This window comes from Scylla paramamosain, chromosome 13 (genome assembly GCF_035594125.1).
Source record: "Scylla paramamosain isolate STU-SP2022 chromosome 13, ASM3559412v1, whole genome shotgun sequence".
Classification (NCBI taxonomy): Eukaryota; Metazoa; Arthropoda; class Malacostraca; order Decapoda; family Portunidae; genus Scylla; species Scylla paramamosain.
In genome coordinates this window covers 6,437,501-6,462,653 of record NC_087163.1, presented here as the reverse complement: position 1 = coordinate 6,462,653, position 25,153 = coordinate 6,437,501, and the positions used below count along the sequence as shown (strand labels likewise).

At 41.9% G+C, this 25,153-nt stretch overlaps 3 protein-coding genes across 5 annotated transcripts in view; 1 reads left to right on the top strand and 2 right to left on the bottom strand.

The window, feature by feature from the left end:
• Positions 1-2,313: 2,313 nt before the first annotated feature.
• LOC135106384 (uncharacterized) lies at positions 2,314-24,227 on the bottom strand. Of its 3 annotated transcripts, XM_064015345.1 has the most exons (11): positions 23,549-24,224; positions 13,774-13,976; positions 6,485-6,721; positions 6,191-6,329; positions 5,901-6,055; positions 5,729-5,815; positions 5,340-5,484; positions 5,078-5,240; positions 4,809-4,906; positions 4,475-4,694; positions 2,314-3,162 (listed from the first exon to the last, which is right to left on the bottom strand). In XM_064015345.1, the coding sequence occupies exons 2-11, from the start codon at positions 13,863-13,865 to the stop codon at positions 2,972-2,974; spliced, it is 1,527 nt and encodes a 508-aa protein (XP_063871415.1). In that variant the 5' UTR covers positions 13,866-13,976; positions 23,549-24,224; the 3' UTR covers positions 2,314-2,971. The 3 variants fall into 3 exon arrangements, with proteins under 3 accessions (XP_063871415.1, XP_063871416.1, XP_063871417.1); XM_064015346.1 differs by lacking the exons at positions 13,774-13,976; positions 23,549-24,224 and adding an exon at positions 10,878-11,520; XM_064015347.1 differs by lacking the exon at positions 2,314-3,162 and having other exon boundaries at positions 4,523-4,694; positions 5,026-5,240; positions 23,549-24,227.
• The window catches only part of LOC135106382 (RING finger and transmembrane domain-containing protein 2-like), a 63,647-nt gene continuing 42,163 nt past the window's right edge, over positions 3,670-25,153 (top strand). Inside the window, exon 1 of the mRNA XM_064015339.1 lies at positions 3,670-3,771. The gene's annotated coding sequence lies outside the window, so the exon portion shown is untranslated. The remainder of the gene's footprint in view (positions 3,772-25,153) is intronic.
• Positions 24,522-25,153, bottom strand: part of LOC135106380 (zinc metalloproteinase nas-15-like) — a 12,747-nt gene continuing 12,115 nt past the window's right edge. The window contains exon 12 of the mRNA XM_064015330.1: positions 24,522-25,153. This exon is cut by the window's right edge and continues 839 nt beyond it. The gene's annotated coding sequence lies outside the window, so the exon portion shown is untranslated.

Here is a 25,153-nt window from a genome sequence, read left to right as displayed (position 1 = left end):
CAATATTTGAAATATTATATTAATACTATATGCACCTCAGTTCAGTTGTTTAATTGCAAATTGCAAATATTTTTTAGCATTTCCACAAAAGTAGTACTCATATGAGTCTTGTAGAGTGCAACTTAATGTGTTTCATAAGGCTTAGTTATGATTGTCATATGTGTTATTTTATCAGTGCAAGAAACAATGAAAGAAAAAAACTTAGATCAGTTCCACACATTAGATGAATTGTCATTTTTCTGTATATATAAGCTTGACATGCACTTTGTATTAAAACACTGTTGTTACTTTTTATAACAACATATGTTGCAATGGAAATATTTAGAGTTTAAGATAAGTTTTGTAGTTTTTATACAAGTGTTTAGCTTTTTAGAATGTTTCTTTAATGTTTGCAAGGAAATTGTGTAAGAAGTATTTTGAGGGTGTCCAAGGAAAGGATGAGAGTTAGTAATGTTCAGGTTACTCAAACCTTGACCCTCAGAAAACAAATAGGCATTAAGAAGTCCATGGCTGTTTTGATCCAATGGCGAGGGATCAGAGCACTGCAAAACAGACTTCCTGAAATCCATGAAAATGAGCAGGCCTAAAAATAATAGCAATTACTTTTGTATTCACATCATGGCACTGCACATGAGTTGAAGGAAGAGAAGTACTTAGTGTTTAATGATGTAAGATTACCATTTCCAAATATTGTTCTCCATACTGAATTGAAGAACTGAATACAAAATTTGTGAGAGTGTGTTAAACTCTGAATCCTAATATTATGTGATCAAGTTTTTTATAGTAGGTTAGTAGAGACAGGAATAGGCTACTAGATAGGAAGACATAATTATGCTTTTGTAGTGAGGACAGTAGTGTAGATGGATCAGCTGACTTTCACACCCTCATTGTTGATTTTACATGTACATACCCATACTCATTCATCATTGCCATTTCCTTAGTCACTGTATTATGAAACTCAGCTTCTTGTGAGTTGACATAAACAAAGTAGCACCATTGTCACATATAGATCTTATTTAATCATAGCTATAAATGTTTATCACAATAACTTATTTTTGTAGTGGTCCAGTTTACTGATTTTTAACAAGTGAGATATAGTATTAAGCTTCATAGGGTTGTAGTATCATTACAACTTCACCTTCCATGCTCTCTTGACCACCTGAATTAAGTTTTCTTTTCTCCCTGATGAAATGTTTTACTCTATGCTATCAATAAGTTTTGGTGCTCAAAAGCTGTATTGAAATCAGGCAGTATGCTGTCTTTGAGAGTTAATGCAATTATGGGCTTTAATTTACATCAGTAATGTGGATAGGTTGAATTAAGAGGATGTTTGGATTTTTTGCTTCTCTGCCACTGTTTTATTGTGTTGTGATGCACTTAATAGATGATGTCACTACTTCAGTAGACATGGAGGCTGCACCCAGAAACTCACAATAGAATAGACTCAGGTTCATTGTACATGTAGAACTAAATAGCATACTTCTATCTTTATAAACTTCTTGAATAAACATATTTTTCCCTATGATGAATTAACGCTGCAGGAAAACAGTGGACTGTATGTGTGAGAATCTGATGTGAGGAGCAGGAGTCTTTTACCTGATGTATATCTAATGGGGCATGTTATTCTCACCACTGCACATTTGATAGTTCCACATCCTGCACAGCCCTAAACCACCACAGGATGCTGGTGTTGGACCACCCCCCATTACATTGCCAAGGGAGGAGGTACAACATGAGCTTGAACAAGGTGGCAAATGGTACTGTTTGAGTCAAATAGGAAGTGTTATCTTATAAGCCTCAGATTTTAAACTTTGTGTATGTGTACTGATAACATATTTTGTGAATAAAATGAAATTAAAAGTTTGTTATTGTGATTCTCATGTTGCTTAACATAATAAGGGAGTATAATTTTTTCATGAATTAGTAGAGGACTTACATTTATGTTAAAATGCAGTCCCACTGGAACCACTAATGCTGTTGGTATTTGGTTTTGGGCAAGCAAATATACTTTAAAGGAAACAAGAAATTAATCAGTACAAACAACAATTAATCAGTACAACTTAGCTCAACAATGTTCCTTCAATAGTATTTGTCATTCAGAGCCTCTTAATGTCAGATATTGGGTGATTGTCAGCTTCAAACTCAGTGATTCTGCTTCAGGAGAAAGTTATCTCCTCAGCCGTATCTACTCCTCTGTTACTTCTCATCAGTTATGTTGGCTTCTCAAAAAAAATTAATTCCTTAGTAGATAAAGATTTACATGTAACTTGCTTTAGATATTAAGGATGTCCAGTAAATAGTCAAAGGCTGGTATCAAAACACATTTTTTATTAATTTTTGAAAGGTTTACACCTCTGAAGTAATATCAACAACTATTATACATTAATGTCTTGGAAATTAAAGTTAGCTTGATTTGACAACAGAAAGGATTTACCCTTACCTGCGATTATAATGCATTGAAACAAATATTGAATTAAAACAGTTAAGTGTTGATTTCATCCCCAAACAACATGGAACTGCATAATTGTACACAACATGTACACACTAAGTAGTTATTAAGGCGACATTTACATTGGTCCCTCGCACTTTATGGCATGCAACAAAATGCATGAAATAATTACTATTACTTAATGGTTGGGAAAGTAATGCTACAATTGCTTGATGAATACCATTACATCAGAGAATAAGAATATCCACTTGTTAATGATCTGTGAAGCATCCTCGTTACAATTAGCATAGCAATTAATGCCTGATAAAATATAGTATGATCTACACAAAATAAGTATAATTGGATATACAGTATATTCTGGTAAGTCTGTTCGTTTGCCCGTTTTGTTTGTGTGTTGCCAGCTAAAAAAAAAAATGCTTCCAACAGAAACTTAAAAATTCAAAGAAAATAAATGAGTAACAATAAGAACAGATCAATAAAGCCACACAGTGACTGGACAAGATGCTGTTGTGTTGATTCAGGTCAGCAGGCGCCACTCTCTCGGAAGTGCAGGTCCTGAAGAGAGGCAATGAAATACTCCAAATTGACCTCGCCATAGTTCACATCAGTGGCAGTGTTGAGGGCAGTGAGCAACGTCTGTTCTGATATTTGAAGGTTGTACACCAGATTGTAGGTGGAGGAGATGTGCTGCACCTCTTCTGCTGGCATATAACCTGGAGGAGATACCGGTGATCGTTAGTATGTGCAAATCCGCAACACGCCATAGCCTCACATGACAAGTTGCGAGAAGCTCGGATTGCAATATGTTCGTAAACAGACATAACGAGTTCATAACGAAATCATATTTCTTTTATGAAATTATCAGTGTATGTATACAAGTGTTGCAATAAACATAGTGTGGGTCGTCAGCCTTACCGAGGTTGTCTTTGTACGCTTCATGATTGGTTGATTGGTACCAAAGATTATGTACACTACTTAGTAGTATACAGACTCAGTAGTCCTTGCCGGTACTATCTTGGTAAGACAGGCGTAACGAATATTACGGATGCCGGGGATACACTACCAGGACGTTTAGATATTTTTACTTATCCATTTGCATATATTACATCTAAAAAAAACGATTGTTCAGATTAACAAAGAAATGGTGTATGTGAAGCATGGGTCATTATAGGTGAGCCCGTTCAAAACAGAAATAGAACTGAGTCATCGTTCAAACTCATCGCCATCATTTCACGTGTGTGCAAGGTGGGTGGTGGACGTTGAGTCACGCTGTGTGCTGTCTTTCATTACATTCTGATGTTCCTCCTTGATATCCTCTGAAGGTAAGATTAAGAAACGTAAGAGATTCCTGTAACGTAGCAGTAAGGATAAGATCTAACCAGTTAGGATCTCTTTAAAGCAAGCTAGGTGCAGTGTCCATTGTTGCCAGAAGGTAAGTGAGGGACATGTACGTTCTACCTTCAGCCCCTATCCCTTAGTGAAAACATCGATTTGGTTGAAACAATTTAAAACCTGTTCCATTTCAAATAAACACCACGCATAAGTTCCCCTGAGTGATTCTCCCTGGGGTAAACATGATCGTTCGGCCATTAGAATACATCCTGTGTAAACAAGAATTATTTTTGCAGCGACTTTTGAAATTCCAGTATACATAACATTCATTCTTAACGTTGTACAGTTAAAAAAAAAAAGATTGCCAAATAGTGTTAACCTTAGGCATTGCTGCATTTTAGGAGAGCAACCAGTGGTTGGCAACCACTCTAAGTACCTCAGTCTTGTTATTTTATTTATTTTTTATTTATTTTATTTTTTTTTTACCCGCTTGTTAAGATATCTATGCTTTCTCTCTCTCTCTCTCTCTCTCTCTCTCTCTCTCTCTCTCTCTCTCTCTCTCTCTCTCTCTCTCTCTCTCTCTCTCTCTCTCAGACGTGTATAATGTAGCGGTCTTAATTGTGTGAGTGAAATGGAGTTATGTGGCCTGTTCTTCCTCGTTATCTTTATAAATAAAATGAAGCACTTGGTCACCTGACTGGTCGTGGTCGGCCTGGTAGACAGCTTGAGCCAGGTATTGGTAATCGCTGCTCCATTTTTGCACGTCGAAGGGAAGCTCCGTCTCCTCGGGCACTTCTGGCGGGGGTGGGGCGAGAGGCTGTATTTCCTGTAGTTGCTGTAATCGTTGTCGCTGCTGCTGCTGCTGCTCCTCGCTGAAACCCTCGTCAGGAAGTTCCCCCTGAGTGTTGGTTTCCTGAAGGTGAAATTATTCTTAATGTAGGTATGCTGAAATTTGTGAGGTGGGAACTTAAGGGTGGCCATAAGAATCCAGCGTGTATTGTCATAAACCATAACAATACAACTATACCTGTTGTTGCGTTAGTTCCCAGGGGGCATTCAGCATCAGCTGGTTCTGGTATATAGGATGCCGACCCACCCTCGCCTGGCGTGGCCTGTGGCTGTTGCCTAGCGATTATAAGAAGCGCGTATAAGTGAAAGAGGACAAGTGATGAGGTATGCATGAATGTGAGGTTAAAATGATGTGCTTTGTAATCGATCACATTCCCTGCCTTCAGTACACTAACATCAAGTCATTGTTTTGTTGCTTTTGTGGGGAGATAAGGCGTGTCGCGTTACCAAGCTCGACTGTGTAGTGCGTCTCCGGCTTCACCCGCGTCAGGTAGTCCATCAACGTCTCGATCTTGTACATGCCTGCGCCCGTGCGGTCCGTGGCCAGCAGCAGGCGGGCCCGCACGTCTGGCGTCAGGTACACCCCGCATTTAGAGAAAGCAACCTCTACCTGTAAATAACATGGGCGTATATGAGGGATATCATTACAATAGGGAGTGATCATAAACGTTGATTTATTCATATTTTTCGTGTGTACTGTGTTGCTCACTTGCTGCCCGCTGAGGAAGTCGTTGCGATCACGGTCCAAGTCATACATGGTCCTGCGCAGATCAGCCATGTTCACCGGCTTCCCGGACAGCTGACGGTCCATGTCGGCGATCAGCTTGGCCTCGTCCTTATCGCTGAAAAGAACCCTGTCGTTCGGCGGTGGGGGGAGAGGAGGGGAGTTAGGACATCGTAGTAGGCTGTTTGATGAAATATGCTGGGATAAAAGATAATACTTCCCCATTAACGATTATTTTACTTGTGTGAGCAAAGATGGGAGAGGAATTTTATAATAATTGATTTTACTACGCCTGAACAATGGGATCAACGCACGGCTGGGAGAGGAAGTCTGCAAGAACAGTACTGGAGGGGTTGTCTGCCTCAAAGACTCACCTGTTCCTCAAGTTCACCTTCCGGGGGTGTTGCTGTTTAGGCGGCATGGGTTGTGCCTTGGGCTCAGACTCCCCTGAATTTTCGACCCTAAAGGAAAGCAGAAACACATTACAGGACTGTGTTGTTTAAAAGTGATTGCATTCCAGAAGTGGTCAAGTCAGCTGCACCTGACCTTTGGCCTGGCATGGGCGGCGGAGCTCTAAGGGCCTCCATCCTGGATTTGGCCAGGTAGTTGATCATGTCTTCGTAACGCACCATGGTCACGTGGATCCCCGCCTCGCCAAATTTCTTGCACAGGTTTTTCATGCCCTCCTCACTGAGCTTCAGCTGTGGAAGTATCGGATCACCCCTTATCCCTGTGTTGGTGGTCTGGTGGCTGCGAGTGTTCAGTTATGATACTAAAAGCTGTGATTTAATTTTGAACACGTATATTTGTATTTCCATTTAGAGTTAGTAACTCGCCTGAAATTTTTTCAGTGTTCCTTTAACTATATCTGTAGACAAGACCCCGTCTCTGTCCCTGTCCTGCGCCCTCAGATTGGCCAGCAACCCCTGCAGTCCGCGGTCAGACATCTCCTTCATGTTCCTTAGGACCTCATTCCTACAAGGAAACAGATTAGTGGCAGGCTTGGCTGTCATTGGAACTGCTATGCTAACTGAGCCCGCTGGCGACAAGTCCGGAAAACTTTTTTTCCCTAAAAATATTGTATATTTTGTACACGAGCATGATCCAGTGTTCGTACTGTTGTTACTTACTTGAGGGAAATGTCGTCAAGTTCAGAAAGAGAGAAGCTCTCGATTCTCTTCCCGGAGTCCTTGATGGGCGGCAGGACGGAAAAGTTCCCAGGATTCCTACCATCGTCCCTGTTGCCACCTCCGGGGGGAGCAACGAGGTCCCCAACGCCCATCCTGGCGCCCAGTCCATTCTGTGGCTTTTGTCGCAGCACCAAGGGCACGCCGCTCGGGGAAACGGCATGCACAGTTGGATGAGCCCTGCGGAAATCAATAAATATCACTTACAGATGTACTTTGTCGTTCTTTGTGGCTGGCGCACGTCAGACGATGCACCCATTAGGGAGAGTGTAGTAGCGCGCCATAATTACAGGTGCGATCGTAATTAAATATGAAATGCGCAACGGCACGTGGAAGCCGTGGGAGGGACAGCTGCTTGTGTAACTCACTTTAATCATACGACCGTGGGAAGTTTTGTGTGTGCATGGAGGCTCTGAGAGAGAGGGAGAAAGAAAAAGTTAAGTTTTGGAGATTTTAGTAGTTGAGAGGAAGAGAGAGAGAGAGAGGGAGGGGGATGATGGTGATTGAGGATAGTAGAAAATGTCAGAATATGTTATGGAAGTTAAATGTCAAGAGGTGAATCCACAGATAAAAGGGGAAAGAGAGAGAGAGAGAGAGAGAGAGAGAGAGAGAGAGAGAGAGAGAGAGAGAGAGAGAGAGAGAGAGAGAGAGAGAGAGAGAGAGAGAGAACGTATCACCAACCCTACCTAAAGCACACCAAAGTCGTCACAATAATACACCTGTAGTCTCGCATCCTATACCACCAACACTCAGCACTGACCCTGTGACCTCGCCTTAACCACCATAATAACTACCCGGTCAAGGACTCTGGTTTTTAGGTCAATGGCTTTCATGTGTTTACGTAATAACGCTATATGGAATGTGCCCCTTAACCATTTATCAGCTCCGGCCCGTCATTACTAGCGAGCCGGGCAGGACAACCCCAGCAACTTATCGACTCGGACACCTCGCGTAAACGGACTGGAGTTTGTAGTTACACCTCCCACCCCACTTAGCCGACACCCTCCTTAGAAACTGACTTGCCCATCGAGTATGCAGCCAGGGAAAGGGGCGAAAAATGTAAATATGATATCCAGTGCTTTCTACACGAGTACAAACCTGCGTGCTCCTTGAGTGTGCGTGAAGGGAGGCACTTAAGACCAGCAGGGATGTTTCGTAATGCTCATAATTTACTTTGTGGTTCTCGCTTGAGTTATTGTGAAAACACGACACATGGGGTTCGCTTTGTAATGTTTCCCTCTCTCTCTCTCTCTCTCTCTCTCTCTCTCTCTCTCTCTCTCTCTCTCTCTCTCTCTCTCTCTCTCTCTCTCTCTCTTTCTCTGGATTTTCGATTAAGTTTGGAAACGTATTGCAAAGTGATTTCTTTTCTCAGAACCTGCGTCATGGTGAATAACAGAGAAGGAAAGTAAGAGGAAAGGCAGGAATGTTAAAGATGCAGAGAGAGAGAGAGAGAGAGAGAGAGAGATTACCAGAAGGAATATTTCAAAGGATAAGAAGTAAGAGGAAAGGCAGGACGTAATAAATGACGTGGGAGGAGGGAGAGGAGGAGAAAAAGGGAGGAAAGCATGGAAGAACAGGATAAACGTTAAATATTTCATGATATTGAGCGAACCTGAACCCAGCACACTTACGTACCGTACATCACACACACACACACACACACACACACACACACACACACACACACACACACACACACACAAGCAGGTCAGATAGCCATTAAATTAAGCCACATGTAGGTCAAGTTATTCATGTTTATCGAAATATGTAACTGATGATTATTTTTTACCCTCGACCAGTTTAGGAGAGAATGTTCAGGTAACCCCAGCCACTGTCCATCCCCGCCCATTGCGTGTTCTCGGGGCTACTGGGCGTGCGGGTGTGTTGGGGCTCCCTATATATATTTCATCTAAGTAAATTCCTCCAACGAAGATTCCTGCATGAAAAACTCACCCAGAATAATTCCCCTCGTGATTTATTCCATGAACCAAACATAATCTGATCTATAGGAAATATTCTGGACCGGGGTCAGGGAGAGGGAGAGGTAGTGAAAGTCTTTTACATGTTTCGTCGGGGAATTTACGTGTAGGGAGTTTAAGGTACACGACTGGAGACTGCTCTTTGTGATGGCTGTGATCCCTTCACTTCTGTATTCCTTTGTTGGAGTGATCGAGTGTTTCCAGGGGAAGTTTTGTTTGTATCACGCTGTTCGTAAATTATTTCCTTTGTAAATGTATACTAATTACTGTGCTTTTAAACTTTGGCCATCTGAAAGTCACTATTTATTTATATATTTATTTATTCGGTTGTTTTGTATATTTTGTATCTATCCACCTATGAGTGTCTCCCTAGCTACCTACCTGTCTATTCATCTATCTATTTATCTCTATCTATCTGCTTGTCTACCTATTGCTGTCAAGCTCTTGTTCTGCCTTCTTTATAGATTTTTTTTTTTTTTCACTTTAGATCGCTTTAAAAATTTTTGGCAGTTTCATTGATTCCACTCTTAGTATACCCACTATTTATTGAGATTTTTTCTTAGTTCATATTGCGTTGCCTTGCTATCCAAACTGCGAAAGAGATTGACACCATATTTACCTTTTAACAGTCTTGAGCGAATTGGACGATAAGCGGCACTATAATACAGCTCGCTCAATTTAGTGCCGTTCAATAAATGCGAGTCTTATTTGCCTTCCTCTTGAGGCGGAAAGCGGATACCAGCGTATATTTATCCTGCCAATACATGGAGACGCTCATATCACACAGCACTGGTCTTGGTGTGCTTGGCTTCCAGTACCGTGAATGCGTGCAAGATAATTGACTAAGAATGCACGCCCGAGTCACTCATGTTTATACGTAGTAGTAGTAGTAGTAGTAGTAGTAGTAGTAGTGTTGGTGGTGGTGGTGGTGGTGGTATCGGTATTTTGTTGTTTATTGATCCCGAGTGTGGGTCGTGGAATGTGGCTGTGGTGGAGGAGGAGCGAGGCAAGCGTGGGAGTATCTCATAGCAGTAGTTTTTGCTTCTCGTGGCAACACTGACTGGTCTTAAGCATTATAGGTTTATTGATTGAGTCTTTGTTTTATGAGAGAGAGAGAGAGAGAGAGAGAGAGAGAGAGAGAGAGAGAGAGAGAGAGAGAGAGAGAGAGAGAGAGAGAGAGAGAGAGAGAGAGAGAGAGAGAGAGTGTGTGTTGTGTGTGTGTGTGTGTGTGTGTGTGTGTGTGTGTGTGTGTGTGTGTGTGTGTGTGTGTGTTCACGTGTAATTTGTATTTATTACGAAAGGTCTACCGTACAATGATATATTTCATCATACTGTAATCAAGAAAATTACTCACGTGTGTTTGTGTGCCTCTGACGACAGGTGTGTAATTTTGTTTATGAAGTAATTTTTCAACTGTACCGGTTGATGGAATTGGGAAGGGAAGTAATAACATGGGAAATGATGTGTAGGAAAAAATAAATAAAATTGAGCAGGTGTAGAAATAAAATGTATTAATTGGAGTTATAGATATAGGAGGCAAAGAAAAATAGATAATTATATTGTTCAGAGTGACAAATGTAAGGAAAACTCAAGTGTATGGAGCCATTTTTTATATAATTATAGGTAGAGAAAAGAAGAGTTTGGAGCTGCAGGTATGGGAGATTTACGGAGAGGTTATGGACTGTGATAGATATGGAAAAGTCATTGTTGGGAGTGACATATACATAGAAAACCCGAGACGCAGGAGCAATGTTTTCGGGCCACTTTTTTTTTTTTTTTTTATCACAGGTGTGGAGGAAATTATTGTTTGAATCCACAGGTGTAAGAGGTTTGGGGAGAGTTGGTAAACAGGTGTGGAAGTAATTGTTAAAGACGAAAGATTTTTGTTCTTATTCTTAAACATCTTGTCGTCTCATCATACATTCAAGCTCTAGTGGAAGTTACTGTTATCTTTAAGGAAGTTTTCATGATTCTAGCGACAATTTAACGAGGATTCTGTTTCATCAATAGGAAAACACCAATGAGAACGTAACCTAACCTACAACTGCTAAATTTTCTAAGTAATTTTTGAAAATACTCCTGACGAGGGAGCAAAGTCTTTAGAAATACGAACCATACACAAAACTCGGAACGGAAAGATAACACACACAAGGCTTAAAAAAAAAATAATGATAATAATAATAACAATGATTAAAAAAAATGACGTGTGCGATAAGTAAGTAAACGGTTTGAGCCATAGACAAACCCGGGATGGACTGGTAGTATAGGTGGGACTATTAAAAAAAAAAATAGTAAATAAAAACCAAAGATTGACGTGAGGGATAAGCAGGTAAGCAGAGGAACAGGTGTGCACTCACTTTCTCTGGCGGGGAAGGACGTCATCTCTCAGCACCACGGCACAACACATCATGCCCATGGGCGCCTCTCACTCCGCCATCGTCTTTCCTCAACACCTCATTTCCCTCACTCCTTCACCGCCTTCGTCACCACCTCCCTCAGCACGTCTTTTGTGTTACTTCTGGCACAGTAAACGAGTCTTCCTTACTTATGATGTATTTTCTTCATTATACGGCATGGCTCAGTGTTTGTATGGGGAATATTTCGTGTATTTTCTTGACTATTTTCCTTCATTATCGCCCATTTCACATGGTCGTTGGTTTCGCTTGCTTTTATTTATTCCACACAGTTCACAAGTTTAGTTTTCAGTGATTACATTATGTTCACCGCCTGTATGCTCGCTAAGAACTGCTCGTGTTCCTGTTTCCGTGACTGGCGGCGACGTGGTTGAGGGAGTGAGAAAGAGAGGGAGAGGAGCGTGTGTCAGTCCACCAGCCGCCTGTCGTGTTGTGAACGTGGTGGCAGCGTGGGAGTCCCCTGGTGGCGGTTGGCGACACTACCTCTGTTATGACACCACCCTCCTCACCTTCCCACACTCACCTTTACCCGCCTCGACCGACCCTCGCCTTTCCAACCGCTTTCATCTTTCCCTCCCCTCACTCACATCCCCACCTTTGACCCTCATATTTTCTTCACCTTTATCCTCACCTTCTTTCTTACTTGCACATTTGTTGTCACTATCATCCTCCCCTCACTTATCTTTCCCCTCTACCTTGATCTCTACCTTTCCCTTTACCCTCATCTTCCCCTTCTTTTAATAGCTGTTATGTCACCCACCTTCTTCACCTTCCCATGTTCATTTTCCTCCTTCCACCTTCATCCTCACCTTCTTCCTCACATCATCTCATTCATCTTTTCTCTTCTACCTTCATCTTCACCTTCCTTTCCTTAAACACATCACCTCTTCTCAGCGAATCGTGCATGAGGATTTCTTAATTTTTTCAACGTTATTTTTGTTTCGTCACCACCTTCCACGTCTCCAGTCACCTTTCCCCTTTCACCTCCACCTTCCCCTTCTAATTTTGTACCCCATACCCTTCCCCTTCCCCTTCCGCCTTCCCCTCCTCACCCTCTCCACCTTTTTCACCTAGATATTTTTTTTTTCATACTTGCGTGTACCTCCTGTTGTGTAATCTTGGCCCTGCTCTCCTCCGTGACTCCTCCACCACGCCAGGGTCAGTCTATGCGTTGCTGGCCATTGTTAGGAACGCGTGGTGACCTTGGCCAATTACCGTCTTGACTACCGTGATTCTTTTCATTCCTGAACCTTGTAAATTTTTTGGTTTCATGAATGCTCAAATCCGTCATTAGGTTTTTTTTTTTTTTTTTATCTAGCTTGAATTTTTGTGTCATGTTAATTGTCACGTATTATCTGCTCCCCCTGTTTTTCCTTTTTCTTTTTTTTTTCTTTAACTGGAAATCCATGCATGTCCTCTTGTTTGTTTACTTGCTTGTTTATTTTCTTTCATTTGTTTCTATTATTTTTACATACATTTACTTTTCTTCTCTATCTTTCTATAGAATTACTCTTCCACAAAAAAAAAAAAAAATCTTTGCAGTGTGAACAGTGTGCCTTCTTTATCATTCTCTTCACTTTGTTAAAAAAAATCATTATCCTTTGTGATTGTGTTGCCATTAGCCCCAATGTAGTATCTTTCTACTGCTGCTGAGATGTTAATTTCCTTCTCTTCTCACCTTGTAGTAGCAGCAGCAGCAGAAGTAGTAGTAGTAGTAGTAGTAGTAGTAGTAGTAGTAGTAGTAGTAGTAGTAGTAGTAGAAATGAAGGGAGTAATAGAACTTTCGAAAAAAAAAATATATACATATACCTGAAAAGAAAAATTCTCCTTCACCCCCAAAAAAGGTACACGTCTTTACTACTAAGAACGCTCTCTGTCTGCATGTATGTCTATCTCCCGTTACCACAGCAAACAAGCAGATTGTTTCTAGGATAAAACTAACACGATTCAACGCAGGAGGCTCGATAACCCTCACTGAAATTAAAGGAGATTGCACAAATTCCGAATGTAAAAAAAAAATAAAAAATAAAAAAATCACCAAAACAGTCACTCATAAAAGTTGGTAGGGGGTCCGTGTGTGTGTGTGGGGGGGGTAGGGAGGCTTATGCATTCAAATATAGGATACGGAGCATATTTCCGAAACAATTCAACTGCATCTCGACCTGCGCTGCCGTCGCCACTGTTCCCTAATGAAAGCTTAGACATCGAAGCTGCCATAACCTTCATACGACATTGAATATTTAACTGATTATGACTGCCGATAACATATGACTGACGAACATAATCCCTTCTTACCTTATTACATTAAGTCACAGTTCTGGCGTCTGTATGGATCTGTGCGTCGTCTCACCGTTATAAAGACTCGTCATATAGAAAGGGATGGGGAATGCACCCCTCCCCCCCCCCCACACACACACACATGAACTTTTATGATTGACTGTCCATAAATTTGCTCCCGGCTCCTCGTGACTCCAGGACTACGCGCTTCCTGTGAATAGTGCAGTATCAGTTATTTTTATCGAGGTATTTTATGCAGCATTCAGTCATACGTGTGTCTAGGAGAGATTTAACCAGTATTTTCCCGTGATCGTTGATTACTTTTTTTAGAACCCTTCTTTTGTGTTAGCCTTTTATATAGTTTGTGGCCTAGAAAAAAAAAAATCTAACTCCCCCATTCCCCTTTCTCCTTCCCTCCCTTTCTCCCTCTCTCCCTCTCCCCTGCAACAATTTCGGACAGTGTGCTCTGAATACAAAGAACAACCGAGGCTGTAAAAAGCTTAATAAATAGCAAAAGCTGTAAAAGGCTATAAAAAGCTTAATGAATAACATGAAGCCTCACCCGAAGCGCCATTCCGTAATGAGTCTGCCGCCGCGGATCTTGACGTCATATTGAGGCACGAATCTCTTGGGCATCCTCGTCCCTGTGGTCATAAGGGCACAACCTTAGGGGGCGCGGTGCTCCTCCTCCTGCCGGGGTCATTAGCAGGGCGGCGAGGGTCTGGTGGCTGCATTTTAGGTCACTCGCTGCACCTCCACGTCAGTCTGGAAGAAGATGAAGAGCAGGGAGGATTAGGGGCGGGAGGGAAGAAAGTGAGGAGGAGGAGGAGGAGGAGGAGGAGGAGGAGGAGGAAGAGGGAGGAGGATTAGAGAGAGAGGGATGGAGGACGCAAGATTAGGGTGACTTGGGATAAATAGCCTTGCATTTTTCTTAGGTGTTTTGTTGTTGCAGAGAGAGAGAGAGAGAGAGAGAGAGAGAGAGAGAGAGAGAGAGAGAGACCTTCCATAACACGAAACTCGATATATTACAATATTTATGCCACGTTCTTCACCTACTACTTCAGAAAGGAGAGTGGGAGGTGGTGGGGAGGGGAAGAGAGAGGGAGAGGCGCTGTTTGTAGAGCTAAACTAGAGTGCTATGAATGTTGTTATTGATTCCTTCCTTGGATGTGTTTGTGTGTCGAGGGAAGAGGTGAGTAAACAACGAGTGGAGAGAGAGAGAGAGAGAGAGAGAGAGAGAGAGAGAGAGAGAGAGAGAGAGAGAGAGAGAGAGAGAGAGAGAGAGAGAGAGAGAGAATTTGTAACGAGTGTATCTTTAGATTAATTAGCATAAGTAATTATTATAAGCAGGTGTTGTCCTTTTCTGTGTATCTTACCTTTCCACCTTCATTTTTTCTCCTTTTCGAAATCTTTAGCGTTCTTTCTCCGTTTACTTTTTATTTTTGACATCCTCATAACATCTTGCATTCCTTACTCTCACCTAATCCCCTTTCTATATCTTCTTTCCACTGGATACCCACTCCTATCCCGCTTTTCCTATACTTTCCACTTCCTACTCTTTCCTGCTCCCTTTTCCATACGTTCTTTCCTTTTTCCTCCCTTCCTCCACATTACACTCTCCTTCCTCCTTTCTTCCCACAGTTACTCCCCTCTCCATATTTTCTTTCTCTCCTCCCTTCTGTCCCGTTTTCTATATCTCTGCCTCCCCTCCCTCCTGTACCTCCCTTGCCACATATCAGCCTGCCTACCTGTCCGCCTGCCTGTCCGCCTTCCCTCCCCCAACGCCATGAAACACCCACAAGCTATCATGAGAACATGCATTTTAAACTTACCTTTGTGTGTGCAACGTTTCATTACCGTGACACATCTGTTGCGGCTCATAAACACTCAATGATTGCATGTCTTGTTACTTGCTGCAAGATGACCAATCCCTCGTGTCGTGCTGGTAAATATAGTGGTGCATGACTTGTTGTTGCAGTTGTTGTTGTTGCTGTTGGTTGTGGTGGCGGTGGTAAATTAATGGAACTACAAGAGTATTAGCTGTTATATTCTTAGCTGTTCTTGTCCTCATCGTCTTGGTCGTTGTCATCGTCGTTGTCTTAGTAGTAGTAGTAGTAGTGGTGGTGGTGGTGGTAGTAGTAGTAGTATCGGTAGTAGTTCTTGTAATAGTAGTAGCAGTAACAACACTTGAATACCAAATAGCATTAACAGTAGTAGTAGTAGTAGTAGTAGTAGTAGTAGTAGTAACAGCAGTAGTAGTAGTAGTAGTAGTAACAGCAGCAGTAGCAGCAGCAGCAGTAGCAGCAGTAGCAGTGGTGGTGGTAGTAGTAGTAGTAGTAGTAGTAGTAGTAGAGGCAGTAGCAGTATCTACTAGCCGAAGTCGTAGTAGCAGCAGCAGCCGCTAGACGGCGAGCACCTGCGCTACAGAACAGCCAACACCACCAACGAGGCTCGAGTCGACGTCAGTGCACGAGGGTTCTGGACAAGGGGACAGAAAGCATTCATGGACATACGGATCTTTGACCCGATGGCCGCCTGTCACCACGAACTCTCCCTGGAGGCCGCCCACCGCAAGAATGAGCAGGAGAAGATCCGAGCATATGGGGAGAGAATCCAACACGTTGACCAGGGCAGCTTCACACCTCTGGTCTTCACCACATCTGGCGGGATGGGCTCCAAGGCTCAGTGCTTCTACTCAAGACTAGCCGACCTAATGGCAGAAAAGAAGCACCAGCCAAGGAGCCATGTCGTCGCATGGATGAGGTGCCGTCTCTCATTCTCCCTCCTCAGATCTGCCCTCCTGTGTCTCAGGGGGACAAGGCATTCCACTCCCATACCTGCAGACTTAGGAGGCCTCGACTGCGAGGCTACAGTGGTGGAGAGTGGCATAAGAGTAGATAGAGTAGAGGTAGAATGAATTTATAGTTAACAACTAATGTGTATATTATAGAGTATTAGATATGGTTGGATGCCACAGTCATTAGCGGGAGCTGGGGCTAATGACCTCCAAGTAATGGAGCCCCTAATTGACATATCAATAAACATGGGGTGGAGGTATTATTCTTTGTAGTAATGAAAAAAAAAGTAGTAGTAGTAGTAGTAGTAGTAGTAGTAGTAGTAGTAGTAGTAGTTGTTGTTGTTGTTGTTGTTGTTGTTGTTGTTGTTGTTGTTGTTGTTGTTGTTGTTGTTGTTGTTGTTGTTGTTGTTGTTGTTGTTGTTGTTGTTGTTGTTGTTGTTGTTGTTGTTGTTGTATCAGTAGTAGCATTAGTAGTAGTAGTAGTAGTAGTAGTAACCAAAGTCGTAGTAGTAGTAGTAGTAGTAGTAACCAAAGTCGTAGTAGTAGTAGTTGTTGTTGTTGTAGTAATAGTAGTAGTTGTAGTAATAGTAGCAGTTCTAGCCGAAGTAGTAGTAGTAGTAGTAGTAGTAGTATCAGTAGTAGCATTAGTATCAGTAGTAGCATTAGTAGTAGTAGTAGTAGTAGCCGAAGTCGTAGTAATAATAGTAGTAGTAGTAGTAGTAGTAGTATTTCAGTGTAATAATATAATACATTTGTCGCCAAACCTAAGCCAGTGGTCCCGTGGGTGTTCGGACGTGTCTTCCGGGTCAACTTTGTTACCTGGCGTGCACCTGCGCCTGCTTGATGCACCCAATAATTAATGAGAGCCCATGATTACCTGTCTTCCCGTCACAAGGAAGAGCGTGCATTCTTTTAGCAATTGAATCGTATTACTTTGTCTTTCTTTTGTGTGTGTGCGTATAGAGACTGTTCGAAGAGTATAAGACTTGAGAAAAAAAAAAAAAAAAGAATAAAAGGAAAAAATGCAGTCTTCAAAAATTATCAAGATGGAAATTCTATCGTATCTAGTTTTAATTTAGTGTCTTGATACCGCTGCCGGAAAGTTAGATGATGGAAAATTGAAATACGGTCGATAGTTTAAGTGTACCAGTGAAAGGGACGAGTGAAAATACAGCATACATAACGTGCCTCTCTAATGCAGCATACATAGCTTGTCTCTCTAATGCAGCATACATAACTTGCCTCTCTAATGCAGCATACTCGTACATAGCTTGTCTCTCTAATGCAGCATACATAGCGTGCCTCTCTAATGCAGCATACATAACGTGCCTCTCTAATGCAGCATACATAACGTGCCTCTCTAATGCAGCATACATAGCTTGCCTCTCTAATGCAGCATACATAAACGTGCCTCTCTAAATGCAGCATACATAACGTGCCTCTCTAATGCAGCATACATAACGTGCCTCTCTAATGCAGCATACATAACGTGCCTCTCTAATGCAGCATACATAACGTGCCTCTCTAATGCAGCATACATAGCGTGCCTCTCTAATGCAGCATACATAGCTTGTCTCTCTAATGCAGCATACATAGCTTTTCTCTCTAATGCAGCATACATAGCGTGCCTCTCTAATACAGTATACATAACGTGCCTCTCTAATGCAGCATACATAGCTTGTCTCTCTAATGCAGCATACATAACGTGCCTCTCTAATGCAGCATACATAGCTTGTCTCTCTAATGCAGCATACATAGCGTGCCTCTCTAATGCAGCATACATAACGTGCCTCTCTAATGCAACATACATAACGTGCCTCTCTAATGCAGCATACATAACGTGCCTCTCTAATGCAGCATACATAACGTGCCTCTCTAATGCAGCATACATAACGTGCCTCTCTAATGCAGCATACATAACGTGCCTCTCTAATGCAGCATACATAGCTTGTCTCTAATGCAGCATACATAACGTGCCTCTCTAATGCAGCATACATAACGTGCCTCTCTAATGCAGCATACATAACGTGCCTCTCTAATGCAGCATACATAACGTGCCTCTCTAATACAGCATACATAACGTGCCTCTCTAATGCAGCAAACATAGCTTGTCTCTCTAATGCAGCATACATAGCTTGTCTCTCTAATGCAGCATACATAGCGTGCCTCTCTAATGCAGCATACATAACGTGCCTCTCTCATTCACTTTTGTCTGGATTTGGCGCACCGTGCCTCCCTGGTGACACATTTAAACCAGTGGTGGGAATGTTGTGTGACTTTACATGAAGCAAGACAGAATTAGAACTCTAGCTTCTGAGAGAGAGAGAGAGAGAGAGAGAGAGAGAGAGAGAGAGAGAGAGAGAGAGAGAGAGAGAGAGAGAGAGAGAGAGAGAGAGAGAGAGAGAGAGAGAGAGAGATTCAATAGTATGCGTGACTAGCAAAAGGTAATGTCTATGAGTACTAAGAATCTCCCTCTCTCTCTCTCTCTCTCTCTCTCTCTCTCTCTCTCTCTCTCTCTCTCTCTCTCTCTCTCTCTCTCTCTCTCTCTCTCTCTCTCTCTCTCTCTCTCTCTCTCTCTCTCTCTGTTCCATTATGCATCACGTGGCAAAGAATGTCCTACAAAGGCGCTCATCGATAAACGTTTTCAGGGATTTTTTCACCGTCAGTCCTTCTCTGAGTTCTATTTGTGGTTTCTCTCTCTCCGGGGACACGTAGGACATCATGACCGTGCCTTCCCTTCTCTCCACCTGAGATCCTCCACTAATCGCATCCTCATCCTTCCCTCCATCCTTCCTTCCCTGTTTCCCTTCCTTTGTTTCGTTCGTGTATTCCTTCTTCTTCCCTTTCTTTGCTATGTTCTCTGTCTTTCTTGTTCTCTCTCTCTCTCTCTCTCTCTCTCTCTCTCTCTCTCTCTCTCTCTCTCTCTCTCTCTCTCTCTCTCTCTCTCTCTCTCTCTCTCTCTCTCTCTCTCCTTCCTTCTGTCCGTTTTTCTATTATTTTGTCGTTTCGTCCTTCTTTTCCGCCTTTCTTTCATCCCATCTTTTATCTTGTGTTCTCCAGTTTATTATCCTCTGTTTCTCTATCCTGTTTCTTCTTCCATCCCAGAAGTTGAAGTTCGTCCTTCATTACTTCCTTTTCTTTCGTTTTTTTTTTCGCTCCATTCCGTAATTAATTCCCTCTATATCCTTCTTTCAGCTTCATTGCACCTTCCTCCTCCCGCCCATTCTTCCTTATCTCTTTCCGTCAGTTCGTACATTCCTGCCTCGTTTTTTCCCCATTCCATTCCCCAGTGCCTCGTATTGGACAACAGGTATGCTGCCATTCGTTCTTCTTTTGTGTTCCTTTGCTTTCTTCAGTTCTTTCTCCATTTTTGCTCCTCTCTACGTAGTTCCTTATACTTTCATTTTCCTTTCGACCATCCATCCGTTCTCTGCACTGGACAAAGCGGTGGGGACAGACTCCTTACCACCACCACCACCACCACCACCACCACAACCACCATCACCACTAACTGCTAACGAGGCAAGTGATATCACGGCTTTTTATCATCATTTTATCTTTCTTTATTCATCCTGGTGTTGTTGTTGTTGTTGTTGTTGTTGTCGTTGTTGTTGTTGTTGTTGTTGGGTTGAATTACCGTTATATTTACAAGGTTAGGTTAGTTTGTTGCTACTGTTATAACAAGTTAGGTTTTGTTGTTACTGTTCCTTTTTATATTTTGTTTGGTGAGAGTAGAGTTGGATACATTGTTATTATTGTTTTTGTTAAATTCGGTTAAGTTAGGGTCGTTTAGGTCACGAGGTTAAATGAGGTTAGGTTCGGTTAGGGTACGAGATTAGATTAGGTCACGAGGTTAAATTCGGTTTTAGGCTAGGTTTGGGTCGGTTACATCACGAGGGTAGGTTAGACTATGTTCGGTTAAATCACGAGGTTAGGTTAGATTAGAGCCGGTTAGGTAAAGAAGTTAGATTAGATTCGGTTACGTCAAGAGGTTGGGTTAGATTATGGATTAGATTTCAATAATTTAGGTCACTAGGTTAGGTTAGCTTGTTTAGGTTAGGTTAGTTAGGTTAGGTTAGTTTGGTTAAGTTAGGTTAATTTGGTTATGTTAGATTAATTTGGTTAGGTTAGGTTAGATTAGGTTGGTTAGGTTAGGTTAGGTTGGTTAGGTTAGTTTGGTTAAGTTAGGTTAGGTTAGTTAGGTTAGGTTTGGTTGCCTTCGCTGCTCCTCTGCTAATGCTGATATCTTGACCGCTGATGGGACTAGATCACAATGGGCGTCATTCCCATGTGGCGGCTCATGGCTCTGTGGCGTGACTCCCAAGATTAACGACCCCCATGACACGCGCTGAACACTGAGGGGCAGGATAAGGCGCTGACGTCACACTGCACACACACATTCCCTTGCCTTTAATGACACACTTTGACTCTCTCTCTCTCTCTCTCTCTCTCTCTCTCTCTCTCTCTCTCTCTCTCTCTCTCTCTCTCTCTCTCTCTCTCTCTTCGATTTCTCCACTTATTAAAATCTCGAATCTAGCTCAGACGCGTTCTCTCTCTCTCTCTCTCTCTCTCTCTCTCTCTCTCTCTCTCTCTCTCTCTCTCTCTCTCTCTCTCTCTCTCTCTCTCTCTCTCTCTCTCTCTCTCTCTCTCTCTCTCTCTCTCTCTCTCTCTCTCTCTCTCTCTCTCACCACTTACGTCATGAGAGAGAGAGAGAGAGAGAGAGAGAGAGAGAGAGAGAGAGAGAGAGAGAGAGAGAGTAATTAATGGCTGTCTTAAATTTAGCCAAAAATGTCCGTAATTGATGGTTAGAAAACTTCCAATTATACATTCCTTCTTCTCTTGAGTACCTGCGCTAATTGGCAGAACACGAGGCGCACCCTTAGACGCTCAGGTATTTTGTGGCCAGGTGTAGGGGGATGAAAAGGAGAAGGAGGAGGAGGAGGAGAAGGAGTAGCGTTAAAAATATATATTTGTTCGTTTCCTTATCAATGTTTGTTAGTATGTTTTCGTCACTCGTTTTTCTCTGGTATGGTTTATTTGTTTATTTGTTTATCTATTTCGTTTATTGAGTTAGTTCTTAGTTATTAATTTGTTTATTTGTTTATTTCATGTATTGAGTTAGTTCTTAGTTATTTAGTTTGTTTATTTGTTTATTTCATTTATTCATTTAGTTCTTAGTTATATAGTTAATTCGATTTATTCGCTTGCTTGTTAGTTTGTTAACTTAGGTAACTAGTCGTTCGTTATTTTTAATAATATACTTTCGTCCCTTACCACTTAACTTGGATGATCCTCTGCAGTTAAGTTTTTCTTACCTTATATAATTTTTGGCCACTGTTCTCTTCCGTTGTTAACATTCAGAGCTATATGTATATATATATTATATATATATATATATATATATATTATATATATATATATATAATATATTATATATATATATATATATATATAATATATATATAATATATATAAATATATATATATATATAATATATATATATAATATATATATATATAATATATATATATATATATATATATAAGGTTTGCATATACAGACAGAAAAGAAAAAAGAAATTGCACGGTTACTTAAAGAGATTATAGCACAGAGATTATAACACAAACATGAGCGTTTAAGAATAGCTGTGGATGATTGTACATGGGAAGAATTGTCCAGGATTGAAAGAGTTAACTATGTCACTGGTTTTAATCTTTTTGATGTCTGGTGCCACATGACCTCGTTGCGGCTCAAAACTCCACCCAGTCAGTCAGTCAGTCAATCAATCCTCTCCAGTTCATAATTTTCCAGCCGTCAGTCAGGCCATCTAGTGCATAGATACGGCATACTTTGGTTCCATTAACTGGTAACTGCAGCCACGCAAATTGCTAACTACCGCCATCAAGACCATGTAACCTTACTTATCTTGTGCAGGTAATCTGGTACACTCTCCCCCCTCCCTCCCTTCACTCCGTACCCAACTAAACTCAACAACACGACACAACACAACATAACACTGTTTGTATTCCTGAACTTGGTGTTTTAGGAAAAATACATTACGTGATTCATGATTATTGCCTTAGTTTGAACTGCTTCCGTGGATGTTCTTGTACAAATTAAAGGGCTTCAATTTTACGAAAAAAAAAAGTTACTAAAAATCAGAATAAAAAAGAAAAAAACAAGGTATAAGGAAAATCGATTAGTTAGATTAGAGTGGATAGCTTAACTTAACCTAGCCAGACTTATGCTCGCCCACCCCAAAAATAGCAGAGGGCGGCTGATCCTCACGTGACCCGCGAATGATACTCGAGGATGTGCGTTGTGTTTGCGTTTGTATGACTTCAGTGCGAGGGGCAGTGTTACGGAGTGAGCAGAGGGGAAGCGGTATGCAAAGAGGAGGTGTCACGCGAGGTGTCTGGTGCGAGGAAGGGACAGATAACCTGGCACGCGGCGACACGAGCGAAGCGACGGGAAGGACTGTCCACTTCTCACTGTTTGACTAGGAATTATTTTAGTTGGAGAATCGCAAACAGGCCTTGTTTTCTTTCTAGATTTTCCTTTGTCTGTCGTACAAATGAGTGAGTATTAAAGGAAATAATTAAGTGAAATCGAGTTTGCGTTTAATGCGGAAAAACAGCAGGCGATCCTCCTAGGCAACAAAATTTTACCGTGGCCTATAATAGACAAACTAGATTAGATAGGAAAGAGATTGGAGGGGATTAAGTGGAGTTATGGAGGAGGAGTGTAAGGAGGAAGATCGCTTGTAGCTGCGAGGCACGTAAGGGTGATAGTAAGCAGCGGTCTGGATGTCTCTTCTTCCTTAGACTGTTTATCACAACACCTATAATCGCAAGGGCCTGCAGTGAGCTAGGCATTTAATTTAAAGCGATTCTTCCTACACGAAATAAAATAGAGAAAATTATAGTGATTCGCAGTCTGGTAAATATGATACATCAATGAACAGTGACTGACGTGCGCCACACACTTGTCACGTTACTTCACAGTCTCACCTTCACGTGACTGTTGAAGGAAGGAAGGGAAGGACTCTCTGCGGTCCTAAGCCACTGGGTCAAGACAACTCAATACTTCTTCGATCAAATTGACCACGCTTTTTTTATTTTATTATTTTATTCTATTTTATTTTATTTTATTTTTCCTTCCTAACCCAACTCTGCGCCAGTTTGTTTTTTCTTACTTGTACATGATATCACCAGAACTATGTGGCCTCGTGCGTAATGGTGTTTATGTGTGTTCTTACCTGCGTCACCCTTCTGATATAATATTCATACATGATATATCGTCCCTCCTGTATGGTAATCAACCGTGACATTACCACCACTACATACCTGATGCGTTATTCAGATGTTAGATGAACAGCATTTTCTTCATGATGTATTATTCAACACACATCACCAATACTACCTGCATGTATGTGTTATTCATGCGCAGCTGGTATCGGTGGCATTGATACATCTAGTAATGCTATTCAAAGTAAGCATCAAGGACAGGAAAGCGACGGCAATATGTGCACTTAGCTACCTCTTCTCCCGCCCCTGTGGTCGTGCATCGGGGCCCAGACGTCACCCTGGAGCAGCGGCGCCGCGGTACGCAGGAGTGTTCCCCGCTGTGAGTGCACCAGCGTCCCGAGACAAAGCTACACAAGCCTCGCCGCGTTCGTTGACTCACTCGATGGTGCGGAAGTGTGGAAGAAAGCAGGTCAGCGCCACAGCTTAAGTTCGCTTGGCACTGTAATGCGCACTTGCTACTCCCGTCAGCACGTGTTGCACCAATTACTGTGTTATCCGCTTTTCATTACGAACCACACAGCACCAGCTTACGTCACATCACCCGCACGTGCCGCACAATACCAGCCTACCCACGTCAACCATACCTAAAGTTCCTGCACCGTTCGAAAACAACTACATCTTCCAAACACAGACACTTCGATGTTTTTTTTGTATTTTTTCGCTTAGTGTTTTGATGTCTTTGCAAATAAATCTAAAAAAGCACACAAATAATCCTGTTTTGCCGCGTGATTTCTTTCTGCCGTCACGCACAACAACAGGGGCGAGGGTCAAGGTTCCCAGACGCCACGCGAGCAGGCAGTTAGTGGCCCGCCACCAGTGAGCAGCAGAGGAAGGAGCAATGCAGGACAGAGGCGGGCGGGCAAGCGTGTGGCCGCGGGAGGGTTGCGCGCGGTTGTGAGCGAACAGATAGGAAAGGTGTCGCGCCTGCAGAGGGAGTTGGGTGAAGGGGGTTACCGGGGTGCTCTCTCTCTCTCTCTCTCTCTCTCTCTCTCTCTCTCTCTCTCTCTCTCTCTCTCTCTGTGTGTGTGTGTGTGTGTGTTCGTCTGTCCCACTTTTCATAAGTATTTGTCCGATCTTTGCCATATTTTTTTTTTCTCCTTTTTATGTTTCTGTCCTCCTTTACGTCTGATCCTGCCCGTCTTTGTTTATTTTTTCTTATTCTTACGTCACATTTTCAACAACAGGACAAAATATTTGCAGCTGTATAGTTTTACTGTGGTTGTTTTTATTAGGAACTATTAAAGTAATACAAATTCCTGTTCAGCTTAATATTACAAAGTGTGATTATGATCATTAAGGAAAACTTAGATTTGCATCATGAATCTTACTACAAAACTCGCGTGTATAAATCTATGGTGCACAATATCCCCTTTACACTATCTAAATGGTAGCAAACGAAAGCACTAATAATATTTAGCATAGTATCTTTCCATAATAATATCTTTTCATTACATTGATATTTTAAAGGTATTGCTTATGTTTTCCGATTATTCTTTTTTTTTTACCTAGTATATATTCTACATAGCAAAATCTACCACAGGAATAATTTATTATCGTGCCTGGCAGCTCGGGGTGTGGCAGAGCAACTGGACAGGTATACAGGAAATTCCCGAGATTCGTGTGTGTGGTGTGAGAACAGGCGTGCAGGTGTGTATGTGTAATATCAGAGCCACAGATGTGTGTATTTAGAGGCCAGTATATTAGGGAGACAGCAGCTTTCTGGACAACAGGTAAACAGGTATGTAGGTATGAATGTGTTTATAGATACGAGATATAAACTAACATGCGTGATTTCAAGTGTTCGCATGGGATAAACAGGTATGTGAGATAAACAGAT